General features: G+C 44.4%; 3 protein-coding genes across 3 annotated transcripts in view; 1 reads left to right on the forward strand and 2 right to left on the reverse strand.

Moving 5' to 3' along the window:
* The window catches only part of SDC4 (syndecan 4), a 236,189-nt gene that overhangs the window by 46,391 nt on the left and 164,592 nt on the right, over positions 1 to 25,206 (reverse strand). The window lies entirely within an intron of this gene.
* RBPJL (recombination signal binding protein for immunoglobulin kappa J region like) overlaps positions 6,784 to 25,206 on the forward strand; it is a 94,040-nt gene continuing 75,617 nt past the window's right edge. The window contains exon 1 of the mRNA XM_083746273.1: positions 6,784 to 6,869. Within this exon, the coding sequence (XP_083602399.1) occupies positions 6,846 to 6,869 (24 nt within the window). The 5' untranslated portion in view covers positions 6,784 to 6,845. The remainder of the gene's footprint in view (positions 6,870 to 25,206) is intronic.
* LOC310847484 (waprin-Enh1-like) lies at positions 16,102 to 23,197 on the reverse strand. The gene is made up of 4 exons (XM_083745290.1): positions 23,038 to 23,197; positions 20,716 to 20,847; positions 18,413 to 18,544; positions 16,102 to 16,231 (listed from the first exon to the last, which is right to left on the reverse strand). The coding sequence occupies exons 1-3, from the start codon at positions 23,117 to 23,119 to the stop codon at positions 18,414 to 18,416; spliced, it is 345 nt and encodes a 114-aa protein (XP_083601416.1). The 5' UTR covers positions 23,120 to 23,197; the 3' UTR covers positions 16,102 to 16,231; position 18,413.

The raw sequence follows: 25,206 nt of genomic DNA on the forward strand, positions 1-25,206 counted from the left end.
AAAATAATGAAAAAGAAGCCCATTTCCCGCTTGAACATTTTGCTTCTCTCCCAATCTTCATAAGCATGATGAGCCGCCAACACCTGTGGTCTTCAGCCATTTTAGGATGAAGGGGAAACATCCTGGAAAGAAATCATTGGGAACATTACTTTCTAGCAGTTGTTTACAACACTGGAGATCTAGTTTGCAGAGAACCCTTCTTGGCCACTAATGTGAATTTTGTTGCAGAGTACGTTTCTCTCTCACTAAGTGGAAGACAGACATGGCTATAATATGTAAACTGGCTCCTTACGTAGAATCACCAGTCATTACTTGTTACTGCAGAAGCAAGGAGGAAGGTGAAAGAGAAACTCAATGCACGGTCCAGGAAGACCACTTTGATCTCTGAGCTGAGATACCGTATTTTTTGCTCTATAAGACTCACTTTTTCCCTTCTAAAAAGTAAGGGGAAATGTGTGTGTGTGTTATGGAGCGAATGCAGGCTGTGCAGCTATCCCAGAAGCCAGAACAGCAAGAGGGATTGCTGCTTTCACTGCGCAGCGATCCCTCTTGCTGTTCTGGCTTCTGGGATTCAGAATATTTTTTTTCTTGTTTTCCTCCTCCAAAAACTAGGTGCTTCTTGTGGTCTGGTGCGTCTTACTGAGCGAAAAATACGGTGCATTAACTGTTTAGTGGCTTTCCCCTCTCATTGTAGTGGTGCTAATTAAAGACTGTTGTCAGAGGAGGAGGTGTTAGCTGGGGAGAGTCCTACTGGTCAGACAGAGAGACCTGGGTCTCCCCATCCCTGGTCTACATATTTGCAGCAACACTTTACACACAAATACTGTGTGTGTGTGTGTGTTTAATTTACATACTTATTTATTTATAATAGAAAGTGCAAAAGGCTGATTGTTCAGACTTAGGATGTTTTGTTTTTACTGCCTTGAGTTTGCACAAGGGCAAGTTTGTTATGGGGTGCACATGAAGTGCAGAGCAAAGATATTGCACAATGTCGACATGAATGGGTTTGGAATGAGAGAAACTGTTACATAAGGTAAACATGAATCAATCAATCAACACTAACCTGATTCAAATAACAAGTATTCCTGAACAATAGGCTTAGTCACACACCTCGCCTTTGCAGGTGGCTATTTAATCTGCAAAGCGCACAATGAAAGGTCATCATTGTTTGTAGTGATGGTTAAATCCAGAATATCTGGCAATGAATTCCAAATCAGTGGCACCATGCTCTGTATCTGTCCTCTCCCTTGAATCCCTATGTACTGTACATAGAAACTGAAGTGATTCCTCTAAGACTGCTTACACACAGTACATTTAAAGCATGTACCTTACTTATAAGAATCCTGGGACATGTTGTTTACACTTACACACACTCAGAGTCACAACTCCAGCAACCGTAAACTACAGTTCGGAAGCCATGTACTATATGCAGGAGATTGCAGTCAAACATAACTATCCATGAGTGCTAGTTAGTGCATGAAGGGGTTAAGATCAGAGAATTGTCTTCCTAGAATTCTCAGCTGGATCACACACTCTCTTCTCCATGAGGGAAGAAGTAAAGCTGCTTCTCTTCCTGTTCCCTCTCTCCCCACTCCATGCAACTGATCATGGATGCCATATCTAAGCCTTGCTCCAAGCTTAGAACATGTGTTTGAAGGTATCTTCCTGTATTTTCTACCCAATAGAATTCTGCCTGTGTTCTCATTGCTGTTGCTTGGATAAATGCATTAATCTGACCTTTAGAATATTTTGTAAGCGGTGTGTTTATTGCAAGAGGGGTGGAAAGAGGAGCACTGTTTACAAGCAGACTAAATGGCATAGAAAGGTCATAGAATATAGAATATAGAACAGCCTATATTCCTAACACTATACTGCTGCCTGACCTTTGGGTGTTTAAACTCTACTGTAGGGGGCTCTCTCCTGCTGGTGAGCATGCAAAGCCCAGTGTTTTGAATCCAGGCATCCAGTGAATTCTTTTATTAATTACCCCCCCCCCCCAGACACACACACAGACATTGGCCACAGGGATTCCTATTTTCCTCCCATACTTTGAGTTAGACATAATTTATTAAACCACCCATCCCCAAAGGTGTGTAGATTAATTTCCAATGTGAGTGGCCTGAAAAGGCTGTTTTGGACCTGGGGTGTGTGTGTGTGTGTGTGTGTGTGTGTGTGTGTGTGCGCGCGCATGTGTGTGTGCCTCTCTTCTCTTCTGCAAAGCTATATGGGAGACAGCAACTGCCCCTACCCCGCTGAACAGATGAATGGTGAGGGGAAGGTGATGCTCAGCCTGCCTCAACAGTATGAAAAAGAAGCAGAGAGAGCAAGAGAGAATATAGGGACTGAATCTACTGTATTCGCTATAAACAAATTATTATTATTTTATATCCCACCCATCTGGCTGGGTTTTCCCAGAAACAAAGGACATAGAGGCATGGGACTGTGCTGATGAATATTCGAAGGGGAGAAAAAGGTAAACTGGGCATCAGAATTACACCCACGGACTCAGGAATCCACAGTCCCACTTACATTCCACATTCCGAAATTTTGGTTCCACACAGCGCATGGCGCAACAGGAATAGCAACACTTTTCCCGTCCTAGGCAAGAATAGTCATCTATGCACTCATCTGGTTGAGGGCCAGTGCATCTGCAACGATCTATCGGGCAGATTCCAGGTTTACCTGCAACAGGAAAAGGTCAGAGCACAGCCCCATGCAAGGTAGTCACACAAGCAGGTAATTGGAAGTCTTCTGAATCAGCACAGTAGGTTTTGTATCTTGGTGCATTATTTAAACATTTGTGCCCCAGCTCATTGTTCGAGGCAACTTACAAAACTATAAGCAAACTACAAGATGCATTGTTGAACTACCAAAGACTGCTTTCAAATACAACCAGTGGACTAATCTTATCCAATTTAAGGCGCTTTGTAAGCACACCCAACAAGAAGAAATGGGGCTTCCTTTAAACTTCAAATATATAGTTGTGGGCCCCACCAATCTTTGAGTGGTACACGATTCAGTGGGGCTTGCTCCCAAGTCAATGGGTATAGGATTGCTGCCTACCTCCTAACATCACTGGCTTTCCTGTTTCCTTCTCCAGCTGATTTTGTCGGATTCAGAACTCCTTCCATTAACTGACCACATGGAAAGAAGTGCTTTAACTACTTCCTGTGGGTTTTCCTGGGTTTTCCCTATCTAATTCCCTTTCCAAGCAGCAGCTGGTTTTATGCCTCACCTTTTGGAGTCTTCAGACAAGCTGTGAAAGGTAGCCAAAGGGCTAGAAGTCCAACAAGGGCAAAAGTCACCAGTGTCTTCATGGCTCTTCCAGCAATCAAGCACTACTGCACAGAACTGAGCAAGGCTGGTATTTAAGGAGTTGCAAGGCTACAGTTGAGTTGGGAAATTAGATTTGCTAATCTTCCTCTAGCGTCACCTGCCTTGCAGGAAAAGTGAAAAAGAAAAGCAACAACAGAAAACTCTAAGCAATTTCTTTGCATCGTCATCACATACTGTTAACAACTCCTAATATTCCAGTACAATCTGGACAACAAAGAGCAAGCCAATCTGGAATTTGCTGGCACTCTTAATGCTGACAGTTGTTAAGCAAAGACAAAATGGTTGGGGACACAGAGAGAGAACTTGCTGGATGTTGTAGCCACAAAGTCTGCATTTGATTGCTGTGACAGAAATGGATGATGCCCCAAGAGGATACCACCATGTTTGTGAAGTTAATGGCCAATAGGATTTAGTCATTGCTGATTGAAGCATCAGAAGGTGCCTTATAGTGAGTCAGATGACTGATTCACATTGCTCAATATGTCTGCACCAGCCTTTCTCAACCTTGGGTCCCCGGATGTTGTTGGACCACAACTCCCATCATCCCTAAGCTAGCAGTGACCAGGGATGATGAGAGTTGTAGTCCAACAACAACATGTGTGGACCCACGATTGGGAGAGGTATTCCCAATATTCTGGGGCTGGCTGGTTGGAACCCTGAACAGGAGCATTCCAGTTACAAGGTAAGAATACATTGCAACCCTTGGTTTCAGAATCCTCTTGACATGTTTGAATAAAAACCAATGAACCTATGCCTATCTCACAAGAACTATACCCGGGATAAAATTCTTTCAAGGTCTGGACCCAGCCTAGGACACTAAAATATAATCAAAGAAGCCAAAAGGGTCTGTCATGTGTATCTTTGCACAAACCAACTTCAGATCTTGCCATGTTGAAAAGTAGACAGAGCTACTATAGTAGGAGGAAGTGAAAAAGTCAGACACAAACCAGGGCCCTCTAATACAGGAGTTTCTTCAATAAAGTTGGACGCATGGCTCCCTATAGAGCCTTGTCATGCTCTAATGAGGTATATTAGGATATAGGTAAACAAGGGTTCATTTTAGTCACTTTTTCTTGAAAAGTATCTTGAAATCAATTTCTCACTAATATTTTTGAGGACTATTTTGGAAAATTGCTTAGCAGGACCACCCTATAAGAAATCGGAATGAATGCTCAATAAACAGGTTGTCTGGAAGAGACCTTTAACAGACATAGAGAGCTGAAGGTTTGTTTTTTTAAAAGAGAATTGGGTAACTTTCACAAATCTAGCCAATAGTTCCTGTCTGCCCTCCAGTGGTGGTAATTATGGACTGAAGTTTTATCCACACTTCCATTTGTGCTTTGTTTCCTTCCGCTTGTCAAGCTGCAGATTAGTTTTGTCCTGGGCCATCCACAAGTTTTGTCCAAGATTCTAGGTTCTCATGCCACACCTTACTGCTCACTATTTCAAGGAGACATCCCTGAAAACATGTGATACTCTGTCCATCACTTCTGTTTTTCTTCCTTCTTGCCCTACCCTTTCTCTGCTCCCTCTGCTCCCTCACACAACTGTGGAGCTGCACATGTTCTCCTTTTCTCTTACTATTTTTGGGGGGTTATTGCGGTCCATTGTGTTCCTGCACATAAGCACGCAATGTCATGTTGTCGCTTCTCCAGACCCGCCCCCCCCCAAGGTCAAACAGGCACAGGTTAAAAACAGACCGTGATTTAATCGCCATTAAAGGAAGACCATCCACACAGCCCAGAATGTAGAATTTTTGAGGTGGCAGGGACATGAGCTGCTAACCGCCCCAATTTAAACACAGGAGTCTTCCAAAAACCCATCCCAAACCTCCAAATTCCCATGGTGATCAGCAAATGGTTACGGGGCAGGACTGTGAAATCTGGAAGCCCCTAGTCATGAACTGGCACATGGGTGGTGGATACAGATTCAGTTTCTCCGACTCAAGGATTGACGCAGTTGAGCAGCTCGGCAGCTATATCCATGACTGAAAAATCCTATTTAGGATCCACTCTCCTCATCCTGTGATGCGGGTGGTGCTGTGGGTTAAACCACAGTGCCTAGGACTTGCCGATCAGAAGGTCAGCTGCTTGAATCCCTGTGACGGGGTGAGCTCCCATTGCTCAGTCCCAGCTCCTGCCAACCTATCATTATAAACCACGTCAAAGTGCAAGTAGATAAATAGGTACTGCTCTGGTGGGAAGGTAAACAGCATTTCTGTGTGCTGCTCTGGTTCGCCAGAAGCAACTTAGTCATGCTGGCCAGATGACCCGGAAGTTGTACACTGGCTCCCTCGGCCAATAAAGCGAGATGAGCACTGCAACCCCAGAGTCAGTCACGACTGGACCTAATGGTCAGGGGTCCTTTACCTTTACTCCGCACCCTGAAAAGGGGGAGGGGCTAGAAAAGGTGCCCTAAACATAGTCTGCCTCCCTTTTCCCCTGACTGGATTACCACGCCCAGTGGGGCCATCACCCAGCGGTCGTAAAAGACTATTGAACTTTGGAACATGGAATATATTAACATTGACAACTGGGAAACACTGGCCTGCGAGCGCTCCAGTTGGAGAACAGCCTTTACCAAAGGTGTCATGGGCTTTGAAGACGCTCGAACTCCGGATGAAAGGGAGAAACGTGCTAAGAGAAAGGGAGGCGTGGCAACCCCTCACCGTGATCAACTCCCACCTGGACACTTATGTCCCCACTGCGGAAGGACATGTGGATCCAGAATTGGTCTCCACAGTCACTTACAGACTCACTGTTAAGACCATGTTCATGGAAGACAATCTTACTAAGCTACAAGTGATGAGAAGAAGAAGAAGAAGAAGAAGAAGAAGAAGAAGAAGAAGAAGAAGAAGAAGAAGAAGAAGAAGAACCCACCAAGGAAGGGGGCAATTTGTATGGTGTAAGTTCCCCAGTTATTCCCAAATTTTGCATTGTGGTCACACAGCTGACACACATTGGCATTGGAAAGGAAAACTGCTTATGCTCGCCTATGTTAGTTGTTTGCAGTCAGGGGCGCTGACTTATAAAAAATATTGGGGGGGCGGGGGCCCATACCGACTTATAAAAAATATTGGGGGGGCCCAAGACCTCCAAACCACTGCTGCTGGGGGAACGAAAGGGGCGAGCCCCAGGCTGCCCCGACCTTAAGTGAACCTGTGAGGGTCCGCCCTTTGCGGCAGCCGATTGGCTGCCGCAAAGGGCGGTGAATATTAATGAGCTAGGGGGAATCCCCGCTTCTCGCGGGGCTGACACCAGCCCTGCGAGATTGTTGATGGGTCGAGAGCCCGCAACCCCACCCCCTCTCTAGATCGGGAGTGGCTTTGTTTTAACTCATTACTGAATGTATTTTAAAAGGTAACTATCGTCAAACAAGGAAAATAAAAAATACCAACATAATTTTGTGATTTTACAAAGCATAATATAACTAATAATTTTCTTAAATTATTGGGGGGGCAGAGCCCCCCCAAACGAATTTTTGAGGAGGCTCGGGCCCCCTCAGGCCCCATGGAGTCGGCGCCTATGTTTGCAGTTCACCTTTCAGAACTGGTTGTGTAGTACCTGTTCTGCAACAGATGTGCTGCTATTTTGGCGAAATCTCCAATTGAAATACAGCAATAGAAAATAATATAGACTGCGCTCTTCCACACTGGAATAACAATTTGCATATACAATTTGAACCATATACATTTATTTCTTCTGCAAGTGTAATTGTATGACTTTTTCATTTATAGTTTCAAAAGAGAGAGACAGACAGACGGACAGAGACAGTGGCAGAGGCAGAGGCAGAGGCAGAGACAGAGAGACAGAGAGAGATAAATGAGCCCTGGACCTCCATGAGGAAAGCTTCCTATTTAAAGTTATACTACGGAGTGTTCTGCCTCTCCTGGCGAAGGGATTGGATGAAGTTGGAAAACACAGATTTATTGGATTTAGAAGGGTATAGAATGAAAAATAAAATTGTTGGAAATGTAATGTCAAAGAGGGAGACTTTTACCATATGTGGTGGACATGTGATGAAGTTAAATTATTTTGGGGAAATATTTATAATGAGTTAAAAAAATGTTTAGATATACCTTCCCAAAAGATCCTGAAGCTTTTTTTGCTAGGTATGACAGGAGAGTAAATATTAAGAGTTGATCAAAAATTATTTATGTATGCCACTACGGCAGCAAGAATTTTGTTAGCCCAAAAATGGAAACAGCAAGAAGTACCGACGGATGAAGATTGGCAGACGAAGATGATGGAATTTGCAGAACTGGCAAAGCTGATGGGAAAAATCTGACACCAGAGAGACCAAGCATTTCTGAGAGACTGGAGTAAAATTACTCAATATATAATTAGTAACTGTAAACATGTAAAGACACTTGCAGGACTGCAGAGAGCTATGCAGCAATTATTGGAAGGAACTTTCTATATATATTCTTTAAATTTTAAACATTGTAAAACAAATGAAGAAACAAGATGATACAAATGTGTGGATCTAAGATTTGTTTTATAAAACCCAGACGATAGAACGGAGGGAAGTCGATAGCTTAGTTGAACTAAAAATTTATAAAGGGGGATATGATGTTATTATATTGTAAAAAATGGAAAACCAATAAAAAATATTTAAAGATGAAGATGAGACATCACTACCACCCTCCAGATCTCTTCTTCCTGTTTGTCTTCGAAGGAACCCCTACAGGTTCCTAATTCCTCCTGCTGCTTTATGTAACATTAATGCCCTAAACTCATAAATTGATCTCAGTCTGCTCCAGTCACTCCCTAGAAGAAAATACTAAATGTCTTACAGGCTTCTCCAGCTGTACATTGACCTAGAAGTCACCATATGCTCTGGCTAGTCTTTTCACTGCTTACATGTTGTGCATCTTGCTATACCATACTATTGGAATTAATGATATTTCCACCTGAGATTGTGGTGTTTAATCAGTGACTGAACAGGCTACACTTGCTCCTGGGTCATTTCCCGCATCTCTTTCATGCATCAATTTCTTTATTTCTACATCTCCCTCTCATAAAGCATCAGAGTGGTGGACAGCAACATAAAAACCTTTGCAAACAACAGAGGACAATTGTTATAACGGCAGACTACTCAAGAAAAATGTAAATAACAGCATTGGCCTGTTGGCACCTTAAAGTCAAAAGCGAGCATGCCTGCTGAATGAGGGTTTCATAGAGTTCATAAAATCATACCATTGGAAGGGACCACGAGGGCCATTTTGTTCAACTCCCTGCAAGGCAGGAATCTTTTAACCAATGTGGGACCCATGCTCTACCAACTTGTTTCGAAGTATGGGACCAACAACACTAAATGCCTGGCTTCTGGTAGAGGCCATGTGGCCCTTTGTAACCCAGGGGACAACTAACAGAGCTCATCCAGGTCAATTCTGTGCCCAGGGCAGCTGTCTACCAGCTCCATCTAACACACAGGCTGAGACTCTACCTGCCAACAGACTGTCTTGCCAGAGTGGTGTGTGCTCTAGTTATCTCACACTTGGGCTACTGCAATGAACTTTACATGGAGCTATCTTTGAAGGTGACCTGGAAACTTCAACTAATCCAGAATGTGACAGCTAGACTGGTGACTGGGAGTGACCGTCAAGACCATATCACACCGGTCCTGAGAGACCTGCATTAGCTCCCAGTATGTTTCCGAGCACAATTCAATTGGTCTTGACCTTAAAAGCCCCAAATGGCCTTGACCCAGTATAGCTGAAGGAGCATTTCCACCCCCGATATTCTGCCCAGACACTCAGCTCTAGTGCCGAGGGCCTTCTGACAGACCCCTCACTGCGAGAAGCGAAGTTACAGGAAACCTGGCAGAAGGCCTTCTCGGTAGTGGTGCCCACCCTGTGGAATGCCCTCCCATCAGATGTCAAAGAAATAAACAACTATCTGACTTTTAGAAGACATCTGAAGGCAACCCTGTTTGGGGAAGTTTTTAATGTTTATCGTGTTTTTAATATTATGTTGGAGCCGCCCAGAGCGGCTAGGGAAACCCAGCCAGATGGGCGGGGTATGAGTAAAAAATTATTATTATTATTATTATTATTATTATTATTATTATTATTATTATTATTATTATTTAAACAATCTCAGTGATCAGGATGGGATAGAAGAGCTCAGTCAGTTGTTTACATATTATTCCATCTATATCCTACCTAAGCTTCTGAGAAGCTTATTGGGTGAGGATTCAAAACGTGGTTTCCCAACTCCTAGTCGGACACTTTAACTTCTAAACCCGTGTTGCCTCTCCTTTAGACTGTAAGCCTACAGGGAGCAGCAGCAGCACGTGCAATTCAAGAAAAAGAAAAGAGACAATCATCACAAGTGACCAAGCTTTCTTTTTTTAAAATGTTTATTAGCAGGGAAATAGAAAAATAATGAAAAAGAAGCCCATTTCCCGCTTGAACATTTTGCTTCTCTCCCAATCTTCATAAGCATGATGAGCCGCCAACACCTGTGGTCTTCAGCCATTTTAGGATGAAGGGGAAACATCCTGGAAAGAAATCATTGGGAACATTACTTTCTAGCAGTTGTTTACAACACTGGAGATCTAGTTTGCAGAGAACCCTTCTTGGCCACTAATGTGAATTTTGTTGCAGAGTACGTTTCTCTCTCACTAAGTGGAAGACAGACATGGCTATAATATGTAAACTGGCTCCTTACGTAGAATCACCAGTCATTACTTGTTACTGCAGAAGCAAGGAGGAGGGTGGAAAGAGAAACTCAATGTATGGTCCAGGAAAGCCACCTTGATTTCTGGACCGAGATACATTAACTGTTCAGTGGCTTTCCCCTCTCATTGCAGTGGTGCTAATTAAAGACTGTTGTCAGAGGAGGTGGTGTTAGCTGGGGAGAGTCCTATGGGTCAGACAGAGAGACCTGGCTCTCCCCATCCCTGGTGTACATATTTGCAGCAACTCTCTCTCTCTCTCTCTCTCTCTCTCTCTCTCTCTCTCTCTCTCTCTCTCTGTGTGTGTGTGTGTGTGTGTGTGTGCCTGTCTTCTCTTTTTCAGAGCTATATGGGAGACAGCAGTTACAACTACCCAGCAAACAGATGAATGGTGAGGGGAAGGTGATGCTCAAACTGCCTCAACAGTTTGAAAAGGAAGCAGAGAGCGCAAGAGAGAATATAGGGACTGGATCTACTGTATTTGCAGAAACAAAATTATTATTATTATTATTATTATTATTATTATTATTATTATTATTCCCTCCCATATGGCTGGGGTTCCCCAGAAAAAAAGGACATAGAGGCATGGGACTGTGCTGATGAGTGTTTGAAGGGGAGAAAGAGGTAAATTGGGGCATCAGAATTACACCCACAGTCTCAGGAATCCACAGTCCCACTTACATTCCACATTCCGGAATCTTGGATCCACACAGCGCATTGCGCAGCAGGAAAAGCAACACTTTTCCCGTCCTAGGCAAGAATAGTCATCTATGCACTCATCTGGTTGAGGGCCAGTGCATAAGCAAGGAGTTGGCGGGCAGGTTCCAGGTTTGCCTGCAATAGGAAAAGGTTGGAAATCTTTTGAATCAGCACAGTAGGTTTTGTATCTTGGTGCATTATTTAAATATTTGTGCCCCAGCTCATTGTTCAAGGCAAGTGACAAAACCATAAGCAAACTACAAAATATATTGTTGAACTACCAAAGACCGCTTTCAAATACAACCAGTGGACTAATCTTATCCAATTTAAGAGGCTTTGTAAGGACACCCAACAAGAAGAAATGGGGCTTCCTTTAAACTTCAAATATATAGTTGTGGGCCCCACCAATCTTTTAGTGGTACAAGATTCAGTGGGGCTTGCTCCCAAGTCAATGGATATAGGATTGCTGCTGGTTTTATGCCTCACCTTTTGGAGTCTTCTGACAAGCTGTGAAAGGTAGCCAAAGGGCTAGAAGTCCCACAAGGGCAAAAGTCACCAGTGTCTTCATGGCTCTTCCAGCAATCAAGCACTACTGCTCAGAACTGAGCAAGGCTGGTATTTAAGGAGTTGCAAGGCTACAGTTGAGTTGGGAAATCAGATTTGCTAATCTTCCTCTAGCGTCACCTGCCTTGCAGGAAAAGTGAAAAAGAAAAGCAACAACAGAAAACTCTAAGCAATTTCTTTGCAAAGTCATCACAGACCGCATGTAGAGTGGCAACAACTGCAGGTGCTGGAACCAGTGTGTGTTAACAACTCTTAATATTCCAGTGTAATCTGGACAATAAAAAGCAAGCAAATCTGGAATTCGGTGGCACTCTTAATGCTGACGGAGGTTCAGGAAAGACAAAAGGGTTGGGGGCGACAGAGAGAGAGAGAACTTGCTGGATGTTGTAGCCACAAAGTCTGCATTTGATTGCTGTAACAGAAATGGATAGAATCATAGAATCATAGAGTTGGAAGAGACCACAAGGGCCATCGAGTCCAACCCCCTGCCAAGCAGGAAACACCATCAGAGCACTCCTGACATATGGTTGTCAAGCCTCTGCTTAAAGACCTCCAAAGAAGGAGACTCCACCACACTCCTTGGCAGCAAATTCCACTGTCAAACAGCTCTTACTGTCAGGAAGTTCTTCCTAATGTTTAGGTGGAATCTTCTTTCTTGTAGTTTGGATCCATTGCTCCGTGTCCGCTTCTCTGGAGCAGCAGAAAACAACCTTTCTCCCTCCTCTATGTGACATCCTTTTATATATTTGAACATGGCTATCATATCACCCCTTAACCTCCTCTTCTCCAGGCTAAACATGCCCAGCTCCCTTAGCCGTTCTTCATAGGGCATCGTTTCCAGGCCTTTGACCATTTTGGTTGCCCTCCTCTGGACACGTTCCAGTTTGTCAGTGTCCTTCTGTCCCATTAAACTTTAATTAGTTTAATGTAAATGCCCAGTGCGCTTCCATCGTCACAAGTCCCACTACAGCAGAGTATTTCGCACAGCAGTTGAAGAAGGGCAGGAGAGGCAGTATCTTTTCAAAGAGGAGTCTTGGAGCATGCGGTTTGTAACTCAAAGATAAGGTTTATTTACAAAAACAAAAAACAACCCTGGCGAAGAACCACACATCTCAGCAAACACGCCCAAAAAGGGGAGAAGGGAAGAACAAACACACAGGAGACTATTTATACAAACTCATGTTCCTGGAAGCCTAATGACCTCCAGCTGCTCAGTGATTAGAGCGTTTCTGCTACCCTTTAACCCTTTGATAGCAACACTTCTTGAACTGTGGTGCCCAGAACTGGACACAGTACTCCAGGTGAGGTCTGACCAGAGCAGAATACAGTGGTACTATTACTTCCCTTGATCTGATGCAGCCCAGAATTGCATTGGCTTTTTTAGCTGCCGTGTCACACTGTTGGCTCATGTCAAGTTTGTGGTCAACCAAGACTCCTAGATCCTTTTCACATGTACTGCTCTCAAGCCAGGTGTCACCCATCTTGTATTTGTGCCTCTCATTTTTTTTGCCCAAGTGCAATACTTTACATTTCTTCCTGTTAAAATTCATCTTGTTTGTTTTGGCCCAGTTCTCTAATCTGTCAAGGTCATTTTGAAGTGTGATCCTGTCCTCTGGGGTGTTAGCCACCCCTCCCAGTTTGGTGTCATCTGCAAATTTGATCAGGATGCCCTTGAGTCCATCATCCAAGTCGTTGATAAAGATGTTGAATAAGACCGGGCCCAAGACAGAACCCTGTGGCACCCCACTAGTCACTCTTCTCCAGGATGAAGAGGAACCATTGATGAGCACCCTTTGGGATGATGCCCCCAGGAGGAGACCACCATGTTTGTGAAGTTAATGGCCAATAGGATTTAGTCATTGCTGATTGAAGCATCAGAAGGTGCCTTATAGTGAGTCAGATGACTGATTCACATAGCTCAATATGTCTGCACCAGCCTTTCTCAACCTTTGTTCCCCAGATGTTGTTGGACTACAACTCCCATCATTCCTAAGCTAGCAGTGACCAGGGATGATGGGAGTTGTGGTCCAACAACAACATGTGTGGACCCATGATTGGGAGAAGTATTCCCATAATATTCTGGGGCTGGCTGGTTGGAATCCTGAACAGGAGCATTCCAGTTACAAGGTAAGAACACATTGCAACGTTTTGTTTCAGATTCCATCTCAGAAGAACTATACCCGGGATAAAATTCTTTCAAGCCAGGACACTAAAATATAATCAAAGAAGCCAAAAGGGTCTGTCATGTGTATCTTTGCACAAACCAACTTCAGATCTTGCCATGTTGAAAAGTAGACAGCACTACTATAGTAGGAGGAAATGAAAAAAGTCAGACACAAACCAGGGCCTTCTAATAGAGGAGTTTCTTCAATAAAGTTGGACGCATGGCTCCCTATAGAGCCTTGTCATGCTCTAATGAGGTATATTGGGATATGGGTAAACAAGGGTTCATTTTAGTCACTTTTTCTTGAAAAGTATCTTGAAATCAATTTCTGGCTAATATTTTTGATGGTTATTTTGTTTAAACTTAAAAAAAAAAAATCTAAATCTGGCTCTGTAGTTTGTTCTGCTTTTCCAGAAATCAATTTCATGTTTGTCAAATAAAGTGGGAGAGAGGAAAGCAACTCAGTACAGTGGTACCTCGGGTTAAGTACTTAATTCGTTCCGGAGGTTCGTTCTTAACCTGAAACTGTTCTTAACCTGAAGCACCTCTTTAGCTAATGGGGCCTCCTGCTGCCGCATTACTGCCGCAGCATGATTTCTGTTCTCATCCTGAAGCAAAGTTCTTAACCCAAGGTACTATTTCTGGGTTAGCAGAGTTTGTAACATGAAGCGTATGTAACCTGAAGCGACTGTAACATGAGGTACCAATGTATTGGAATTGGTTGTACTGTCCTGACTGTACTCACACAAATGGGTTTGCAGGTGGGATTTAAACTCCTCCTGGCAAATGCAGGTTGAACAGTTAAAGTGGATTTGGCATTATTGCGGGGGGAAACCCACTTTCAACAAAAATCCGACTGTTTGTAGAGAGGTAGGTGATGGAGAAATGTGCAGGAAAATTGCTTAGCACGACCACCCTATAAGAAAGCAGAATGAATTCTTAATAAACAGGTTGTCTGGAAGAGACCTTTAACAGTCATAGAGAGCTGAAGGTTTATTTTTTGTTTTTTTAAGAGAATTGGGTAACTTTCACAAATCTAGCCAATAGTTCCTGTCTGCCCTCTGGTGGTGGTAATTATGGACTGAGGTTTTATCCACACTTCCATTTGTGCTTTGTTTTCTTCCGCTTGTCACGCTGCAGATTAGTTTTGTCCTGGGCCATCCACAAGTTTTGTCCAGGATTCTAGGTCCTCTTGCCACAACTTACTGCTCATTATTTCAAGGAGGCATCCCTGATAACATGTGATACTCTGTCCATCACTTCTGTTTTTCTTCCTTCTTGCCCTACCCTTTCTCTGCTCCCCTGGTCATGGGGGCAGGATTGTGAAATCTGGAAGCCCCTAGTCATGAACCGGAACATGGGTGGTGGATACAGATTCAGTGGCTCCGACTCAAGGAATGAGGCAGTTGAGCAGCTCAGCAGCTATATCCATGACTGAGCAGTCCTATTAGGATACACTCTCCTCTCCCTGAAAAGGGGGAGGGGCTAGAAAAGTTGCCCTAAACATAGTCTGCCTCCCTTTCCCCCTGACTGGATTACCACGCCCAGTGGGGCCACCACCCGGCAGTTGTAAAAGACCATTGAACTTTGGAACATGGAATATATAAACATTGACAACTGGGAAACACTGGCCTGTGAGCGCTCCAGTTGGAGAACAGCCTTTACCAAAAGTGTCATGGGCTTTGAAGACACTCAAACTCTGGACGAAAGGGAGAAACATGCTAAGAGAAAGGGAGGCGTGGCAACCCCTCACCGTGATCAATTCCCACCTGGACACCTATGTCCCCACTGCGGAAGGACATGTGGATCCAGAATTGGTCTCCACAGTCACTTACAGACTCACTGTTAAGACTATGTTTAAGACCACAAGTGATCAGAGAAGAGGAGGAGGAGGAGGAAGAAGAAGCAGCCACTGTCAAGGAAGGGGGGCAATTTGGATGGTGTACGTTCCCCAGTCATTCTCAACTTTTGCATTGTGGTCACACAGCTGACACACATTGGCATTGGAAAGGAAAACTGCTTATGCTCTCATATGTGTAGTTGTTTGCAGTTCCCATAAGAGTGCAAGAGGGGGACACATTTTTAAAATAAAAAACAATAGTGTTGGGTAGAGACCAGCGCAGCTCCAGAGACAACTGGTGAATTTTACTCAAGGCATGGGCTGAGACAGAAAGGGTGGAGATGAAGGAGGAGAAAGCAGAGCACTCGCACAATAGACCACAAGGGAAAGTGTGGAAAGCTTTTTCCATTCAAGAATCCGAAAAAGGATCAGATCAGGAGAGGAACAAATTTCTATTGGGGTTTTAAGGGGTTTTTAATTTGTTGTGATACAGTGGTTTTTCCTATTTCTGTGTCGCAATATACAGCAATACCTCCGCGAACGTCACCCCGTCGACTGTCCATTTCCACCAACATCCATGGCAAACCCGGAAGTACCGGAATGGCTTACTTCCAGGTTTGCCGCTCGCACATGCGCAGAAGCCCAAACCGCTCCGTGTGTGTGCGCATAGTGGTGCTTTGTTGAGCGTCTCTTTCGTCGAGCGTCCAGGGCTCCAGAACAGATCCCGGATTCAAAACAAGTCATACTCAGAACGGACCCACAAAAATAATTTGATTTACTAACAAAAGTCAACTGGTTTAAATGGATCTACTCTGACTCAGTCAGATAAACCCTTTATTTGCATTCAGTTGGGTAGAAAGTGGTTTCCCTGCATGATGAAAAGATGAATAATTGGGCGAATTTCAGGCACAGGTGTTGCATTTCAGGCACGCCAACAGGATGTTATTCTGGATGGGAAAAGGAGACGGAAAACAACAAGGTTGGTGACAGAGAACAAAATAATCCTAGTCAATTGTACCTCCTCACTCCCAGCCTCGGAGAAAATTCCTAAAATGTTCCTGCCTGTTGTTGTCCTTACCTCCCTGGAAGAGAGAACTCAGAGTAGGTCCCTCCTTCTAAATCCTTATAATTGGGAATCTTAGCATTTTGAATATCTTACCATGTTATGTCCTCATTTGTCAGACATATAAATGTCCCTTTAAAGCACAGAGCTTAACCCTTTATGGTGTCCTAGAGAGAAGTGCCCTGTAGCCAAATTCTGATAAATTTGTCAGATCAAAATAAAATCCAAACTGACAGGGCGATATATTTGAGTGGACCAATTACTGTTTGTATATAGGGATAACCTGTGGCTCCCAGCTTCCCTGATTGCACCAGGCCCATCATAAGACTTTGAACACAGGGAAAGACAAAGAGCCTGAGGGATCAGGACAACAGCCCATCTAGTTCTGCATCCTGCTCTCACGGTGGCCACCCAGAGGCCTGTGGAGAACCAACAAGCAAGGCTAGAGCATCTACTGTATTTTTCACTCCATAAGGTGCACCTGACCATAAGGCGCACCTACTTTTTTTTGGGGGGGGGGGATTCAAGGAAAAAAATATTATTTAAAGGGAGCGCTGAGCAGAGCCTGTATGCACCCCAGGCTCTGCTCAGCGCTCCCTTTCATGAGCCGTGTGGAGCGTGTGTGCGCCGCTTGCAGGCTTTTCCCCGAGGAGGGAGAAGGGCTGCCCTTCTCCCTCCTCAGGGAAAAGCCCCCAAGAGCCACATACACGCTCCGTGCAGCTCTTTAAAGGGAGTGTGGCTCTTGGGGGCTTTTGCGGGAGGTGGGGGAAGTGAGAGAGCCTCGCTTTGTCCCTTCCTCCACCTCCCGCAAAAGCCAGGGATAGCCGCGCGAAGCCTCCCCAGCAGGATGAAGGCTCCCCGCTGCTCTGGGGAGGCTTCGCGGGCTACCACAGAGCTGCTCAGGAGCTTGTCGGGGCTGGCGGGGGAAGCCTGGGTTTACTCCTCCCCCAGCCCCAAAAAGCAGCTCAGGAAGCTGCTCCCTGAGCTTGTGGGGCTGGCGGTGGGGGATGCCCAGCTTTCCCCCACCCCCAGCCCCCAAAAGCAGCTTGGAGCTGGCAGGGGAAGCCCGGGTTTCCTCCCCCCCCAGCCCCAGGGACCACACTTTCACTTAATAAGATGCACAAACATTTCCCCTTAGATTTTAAGAGGAAAAAAGTGTGTCTTATGGAGCGAAAAATATGGTATCTTATTCAGGATCTCTCCCTCCTGTGGTTTCCAGCAACTTGCATTCAGAAGCACACTGCCTCTGTGGAGACAGAGCATTGCCCCCCATGAATTTGCCTTCTCCACTTTCAAAGCAAGTTGGAAGAGGTGCCAGCTTGTGAGGGCATAACTGGGCCCAGCATTGTCCATTTGATGCCAGGACGTCGGGAGGAGCCAGGGGCAGAGCTGAATGCAGTGGTTGTGCGGCTTCTATGGCCAGCGGCTGCCCCTCCCACTGGCACAGCCACTGGCAGGAGGCTGCTTTGACCCTCCTTCCCTCCGCAGCAGGGGAGAAAGGGAAGCAGCCGGCCACTGGAGCTGCGCCATGCTTGGACCCACAGTCAGCCTCCTCTGCCCCCTCAACATTGGGAGCCCTCCAGCCCCTTCCCAAAAGATATTGAGGGGCCCCAAAACAGCTCGGCCCCCAGGAACTGGCACCCCTGCAAGTTGGAGGCCATCGCTGCCCCTTGTGGGAGTGGGTTCCATTGTTCAACAATGCACTGCTTTTATCTGTTCCAAATCTTGCAATATTCAGCTTTTATGGATGTGAAAAAAGTTCTCGTGTTGATAGAAAGGGAGCAAATCTTTCTCCATGCCATGCATAATTTTATAAACTTCTATTTTTTTTATAAGATATTTATTAAAGTTTTCAGAAATAATACATCACAAAACAGAAAAAACAGAAAAACAAAAATAATTTTATAAACTTCTATCGTGTTGCCTCTTACTAATCTTTTCTCTAAACTAAAACGTTCCAAATGCTGGAAGCGCTCCTCAGGTGCTCCATCCCCTTGATCATTTGGGCTGCCTGCACCTATCAAGATGATGTCCAAGGGATGTCCTTATCCGTCGATGGGGATACCTTATCTGCAGGACCTGGCACAATTGTAGTAGCAACACCTTTGTCTTCCTGGGCAGTCATAGTCAGTTCTGCAACGATCAATTCCTGGGACAGTGCACCTAAATGGATTTCGTGGGCAATACCAAGATATCACTGGGGGGAAAGAACAATAGGAGCATCGTTAACCAATGTTCAGACACTAATGAATGCATTCTAGTATTTCTTTTGACTATTGTGCAGCCCTATTGGCGGTACCAAAAGCCACATTTGAATGAGTAATCAGCAAGTTCGCAGCCTGAGCCTGCAAGACCTGACAATCTGGTTCAACTTTCTATGTATACTTTACAGACTCAGCGTCTCTCCAAATATGTGGTAGTACCATTGCTCTGAAGCAAACCAGAGTCAGAGCAGTAATGCTAGCTCCCCCCCCCCCCCAATGCACCTCTGGATGGGCAGATGGGTGGGGGAAATGGTGGCTGTTCTTCTTTTATACTTCCTTGAAATGGCCATCCAGTTGACATCCTACAAATGGGTGGTGAAATATTGACTACCCCTCTAGGCACAAGTGTCCACAGGAAAATCAAGAGGTAAGAGATGACCACTGCTGCCTATCTGCTTGCTCTTATCATTGCTTGCATGGTAAGAGAGGGCATTTGTTTGAGTGAGCAGCGAGGAGCTGCCCGAGTGGCAGCGACAGCAAGGAGTAGGGGGAGCAGAGCAAGGGGTCTCCAGGGGTTGGCAATGTGCCCCTGCAAGGGGTGGGCCTTGGCAGGTGCCCAGCAATGCCAGCTCCAACATTACACATCTCTCAGAGGGTTAAAAGGAAGGTGAATTGATGCAGTTCATTATTAAAAAGACACACACCTTGTTCCTACTCACAGCCAAACACATCTGCTTCATAGAGAGAACTCTGAGTAGGTCTCTCCCGCCTGGCCCATAGAAAAGGGCTGGATGCAGAGGAATAGTGGGGGGTATCAGCTGGGGAATTCCCCGAGGAAGAAGGTTCAGAGCCAGGGGATTGATGGTGGAATGCCCATATGTGGTCAGAGGGACAAGGAGCAGGCTGGCAGGAGGAGGTGTTGGGAGCAGAAGAAGGAACATGCCTTAGTGAGCAAGAAGAGGCTGGGGCAGAGAGCAGTCCAGACTGAGAGGCGGAAGAGGAGGGGGGCCAGGACACAGAGATGAGACAGGCTGCTGAAGAAGCCCAGGGCTGACTTAAGCATATGCAGCGTCGGGGTTCAAAGATCCACTCAGCGCCCCCCCCCCCTGGTTGCCCAGTCCCAGGTGCGCAGGAGGTCGGAGCCAGCCAGCTGCCTCAGCGTCTTGCTGGCTCGGTCGCCCCTGAACTCACAGCTCAAAGCCTCCCACAGCAGAAGAGCCCACTGCGGCGCTCCGACCAACAGGAGGGCTCTTCACCGGATTCAACTCTCAGGCCCCGGACTCTCGGCCTGGCACCCCTGAGAGCCCGGCACCCAGGTGCCCCGCACCCCTAGCGCCTATGGGTAAGACGGCCCTGAAGAAGCCACAGAGTCTTCCCCTTCTGCTGTGACCAGCTCCCCTTCCTCATGGTCTCCCAGAACACCCAGAGGAATGAAGAGAGCAGAACAGAGACAAGACGAAGGCTTGGGCTGCTGGGGAAGGAACTGGGGGAAGAATCTTAGAGAGGAGTGGGACGGCAGGGACCTCCAGTCCTTGCAACTGTCTTCTTGGGGCAAGACCTACTGGGAAGAGTTCCTGTGATCACTAGGCCTGTTTGGGTTTCTTTGAATAAAGAGTCAACTTCACTGACACTGGGTGTTTTATTACTGACCCACTCCTGGCACCAGTTCATATTTTATGGAATATATTGTTGCATATATATATATATATATATGCAGGTTTTGGTGTCCTCGGGTGTCTTCCCGTGTAAAAGTTGGGGTGTCTAGGCGACGTTTCGACGAGGTCTCACTCGTCATCTTCAGGCTGGTGCTTTCGGCTTCTTGAAGCCGAAAGCACCAGCCTGAAGATGACGAGTGAGACCTCGTCGAAACGTCGCCTAGACACCCCAACTTTTACACGGGAAGACACCCGAGGACACCAAAACCTGCATTCCTGTACCCGTGAAAATCTACGAAAGCAAATATATATATATATATATATATATATATATATATACCCATTAATATCCTTTCGAATGGCAGAGCTTAGCCACTTAGGCTGCCCCAGAGAATAAAGTGTGCAATGGTGGTACATCTTGCACAAACTGGTTTCCCCCTTCCCTGTTTCCAATAATATGCATGCTCTAAGAAATTGTACCTTGAAACGTCAGTCATTGAGGAATATACCTGGTGATGGAGCTCTGCAGACCCTGGCACATCTGTAGTTGCAGCACTGGAGGTTACGTGGGCAGTCATAGTTACTCCTGCAACGACTAATTCCTGGCATGGAGCACCGAAATGGATTTCCTGGGCACATCCCTGAAATAAAATTATTATTATTATTATTATTATTATTATTATTATTATTATTATTATTACTGCTGCTGCTGCTGCTACTACTACTACTACCCACCTTTTTCTCTGACAAGGAAAAGCATGGGAGAGGGGAAGCAGTCATTAAAAACAGTTAAACATTAATATAATTACAATTTTATATGCGATTGTGTGCATGAATGAGATCCATCAAAACATACTAATAATTACAATAAAAAGAGCCCAGAAAAAAGAACAGCACCTGAACATCGAAATATGAACTTTTACGCATTTTAAAATTCTATTGACTATAGTGCAGCCATGTTGTCCGTAGCAAAATTTGCATTTGGATTTATAATTAGGAAGCTCACATTTTAGGCATGCAAGAGCCCACTATCTTGCATATGCAACCCATATTTTATGGGTTCCCCATCTATCCAAATTTTACGTAGGCCATAAACCCTGGGAAATGCTGCTAAATGATAACTTTGCAGTGGAATTTTCCAACACGTTTATTCCCTCCATTTTTTGCTGTTAGAAAAGTGATGGGACGCCAGCCAAATCTGTGTTAATAAACAGCACGTCTGAAAGTACCCAGTTTCTCAGATACAGATAGGTAGCCGTGTTGGTCTGCCATAGTCAAAACAAACAAACAAACAAAATTCCTTCCAGTAGCACCTTAAAGACCAACTAAGTCAGTTCTTGGTATGAGCTTTCGGTATCTGAAGAAGTGTGCATGCACATGAAAGCTCATACCAAGAACTGACTTAGTTGGTCTTTAAGGTGCTACTGGAAGAGTCAGTAACTAACTTCTCAGAGTCAGTAACTAACTCTGTAAGATAGGGGAATCTTTCAACTCGCTGTGATTTTGTGAAAATAAATGAGACACACAAAGGAATTTACAGTTTAAGTTCTATATAAATAATGAATGGTTCGTTTATCTCTTTTAAGATGTTTCCAGCTAAACATTTCATTTGTAAGAAAAGGAAATTACAGTTGTCATTGTGATCACCCGATTTTCCCAAGATGTGAGAATCAAAAAAATGTTGTCTGTCTCTAAAGATGCAAAGTTGCCAGCAGTCATGGTAAGCTATAGTAGAAAGATGATAGATAGATAGATGATAGATAGATAGATAGATAGATAGATAGATAGATAGATAGATATTGATAGATATTGATACTGTATGTGGTTTGTTCAGCACTTCTATTTGTTTAAAGCATATGTCAAAGCAGTCTAAAAATACTAAAATAAAAAAATAAACAACATAAACAATTATTTCGCATTATAAAACAATCCATCACTTTTGGGGACTTGAGTCTTTGTCACATGTGCTCTGCTACACTGCTACCTTTTTCACAACATTCCAATTGTATACTTAAATAAATGGAATTCAATCATGTCCTCACACAAAAAAAAATAGAGTATAGCTTTAGAGAGAATTAAGAATTGCTCTTGGCTTTCTGTATCCCTTATGCAAACTACAAAACTCTGTCCATGCCCACTGGCAACCTTCTCCAGAGTGCCTAAGCGTGACCCCCATACCACCAGCTCTGTTTAATTGAAGGCAGCCTGAATTTATTTATTCATATTATTATTAGTAGTATTAATATTATTAGTATTATTAGTATTGCAGTGCTGTCCTATATACATGCTTGCTCTTACTCCCACTATGCTCAATGCAACTTACTTCCCAGGCTACAATTTTTCACACACTCTCTAGTCTTATTCAACTCAAGTTCTGGGTATAGACAAACATATGTTTGCCCTAATAAGGCTGCAGTTCTATGCACATTTACTACCTGGAAATAAGTCCCATTGAACTCACAGAGTTCAGGAACATATAGCTGCAAAGCAAACATGTGCAGAATTATATTGGGGGCTGCCGTCTCTGTTATTGTTACCTGCCATTCCTACTCTGCTTGCTCATGCTGCAGCTCACACTGCCACCTACTGGCAGCCACACAAACTACAGCATGACAACTTTTTCCCTTACAAAAATATTACATAGCAAGACAGCGTGAATTCCGTTTCTCTCTCCTGCAGGACCAAGTCCTGTTTATCTCAGGACAAAGTTACTTGCCCTGAAATGGCTTTGTGGATATAACCACCGATAACCCAGCTTTAGCTACTCCAAATGTTTTTTCCCCTGTCCTGTATTCCAGAATCGCCTTTCAACTTTTTCGCATCTTACCTACCTATTCTGTAACAAGTTGCAGAGGGTAATTCTGTCCAAAGGGCCAGAAGCCCCACAAGGAGAAGGACAGTCAGTGTCTTCATGGTGCCTTCAGGAATCGGGTGTGAACGCTTAGAATAGAACAAGACTTGTATTTAAACAGATGCGTGGGTAGGGTTAAGATTATATGTCTCCCCATCTACCTCATACTTAATATCAGCAGCATCAAACTTTTCAGGCCCTCGAAAATAATTGCATTGCACCATCTTTATAGATTGCATGTGTTGTTGTAGCCGGGCCTGTGGGTGTTGACACCTGTAATGCACCTGTATAAACACCCAAACTTCAAAGAATTCTCCTGAGTCACACCCTGATTATAGCTCCTTCCAGCACGTGAGGAAAACTCAGTCACCCCTGGGAATGGTACCAGGGCAGGGCTCATGTTGTAAAAGAACCAGGACTTCCTATATTCAAGTTAATACCTGGTGATTGTGATGTTTTGAAAAAGACAGAGAGAGAGAGTGTGTGAGAGAGAACTAAACAGCCACAAGGTGGGATAGGCTATAGCTCAATAGCACAGCACATGCCTCTTTTTTCCCTGAAGAAGCATGTGAGTCACTATGTGGCATTTCTAATTAAAATGATCCTCAGATATAGAGTGAAATAGCTCATTACTACATGGTGCACAGTGTTCAGTGGGATTTGCTGAGAGACCCCTTGGGGGTCCAAGGCCCTCAGGCCTGAAGAAATGCCCTGTTTGTGTTCTAAAAGTGGATGGTGGGAATGAGTGGTTGTCTGAATACTGTAGTGTGTTTTATTTTGTACATTCTGCTGCCTTGCAATGCTCTTTGACTTCATGTTGGTATTGTCAATATGAATATTGCTTATGTATCTTTAATTTTTTTAATGTAACTTATTTGACATTGGTTTTATTTTACTTTGTGTGTGTGTATCATCATCATCAATAATATTTATATACTGTTCAAAATCCATAAGAGATTTACATAGAACATGGTGAGATAATTTAATTTTAAAAAGTAAAAAATGCATACACAACATTTAAAACCAAAAAATGCAAATAAACATATCAACAAAACCACAAAACCCATCAATAAAAAGCCAGTTAAATACTAATAAATAATAGAACAATGTGGTAAATCTTAGGAGGCTGGGAATGCCTGCTTACAGGGGTGCCAACTTGAATAAAATATGGGGGGCAGATAAGCCCTGCCCCATATAATCAATCATATGACATGGCACACACACACACACACCATTTGAATGGCAATGCCCATCAACTCGGGGGGGGGATGGTCCCCTCAAATATTGTATTGGGGAGGCCAAAGGGACCTTGGCCCTTACAAGGTGGCTCCTATGCCTGCTTAAATAAAGGGGTTTGGTGTTTAAAGCTTGTTTCTGCGTCATGGAAGGGTGTTTGACCACTGGCCATGTTGACTGAGGCAGATGAGAGTCCAACAATAGCTGGCCACAGGTTCCTCATCCTTGTATGTTATAGGCATACTACAATATACACCAGGGATCAGTGAACTATTTCAACAGGGGGCTGGTCCACTGTCCCTCAGACCTTGTGGGGGGCCAGACTATATTTTGAAGAAGAAGAAAAAGAACGAATTCCTGTGCCCCACAAATAACCCAGAGATGCATTTTAAATAGAAGCACACGTTCTACTCATGTAAAAACAAGCTGCTTCCTGGACCGTCCGCAGGCTGGATTTAGAAGGTGATTGGGCTGGATCCGGCTCCTGGACCTTAGTTTGCCTACCCATGATACACACACACACGCGCACACACACACACACACACACACACACACACACAATACTGTAAAGTGCTTTGAGATCTACAGATAGTAAGCTATCATAATAAGAACAATTGTAGGACCATCTCTCTCACACACACACCCAACACAAAATCCACTTGCAGTGTCCTGGGTTTCTTTGAAGACAGGCTTCTATGGTCCACAGTCATGTGGTCTTGCTAGGAATATCTGCAGGCTGGAATCCTTTCTTCACTGAGTGCTGCAATGCTGCAAGTACAAGCAGGATGTTGTAAACCTGCCTAAAAATGATGAGTGAAGTCCCACAGTCACCTCATTACTTACATCAGGTAATCACAAGCACATGCACATTGGCCCCTCAAAAATTTCTTTAAAATAATACTTTGTTCCCAAC

Source organism: Podarcis gaigeae (assembly GCF_964106915.1).
Source record: "Podarcis gaigeae genome assembly, chromosome: 6".
In the NCBI taxonomy this organism is placed as follows: domain Eukaryota; kingdom Metazoa; phylum Chordata; class Lepidosauria; order Squamata; family Lacertidae; genus Podarcis; species Podarcis gaigeae.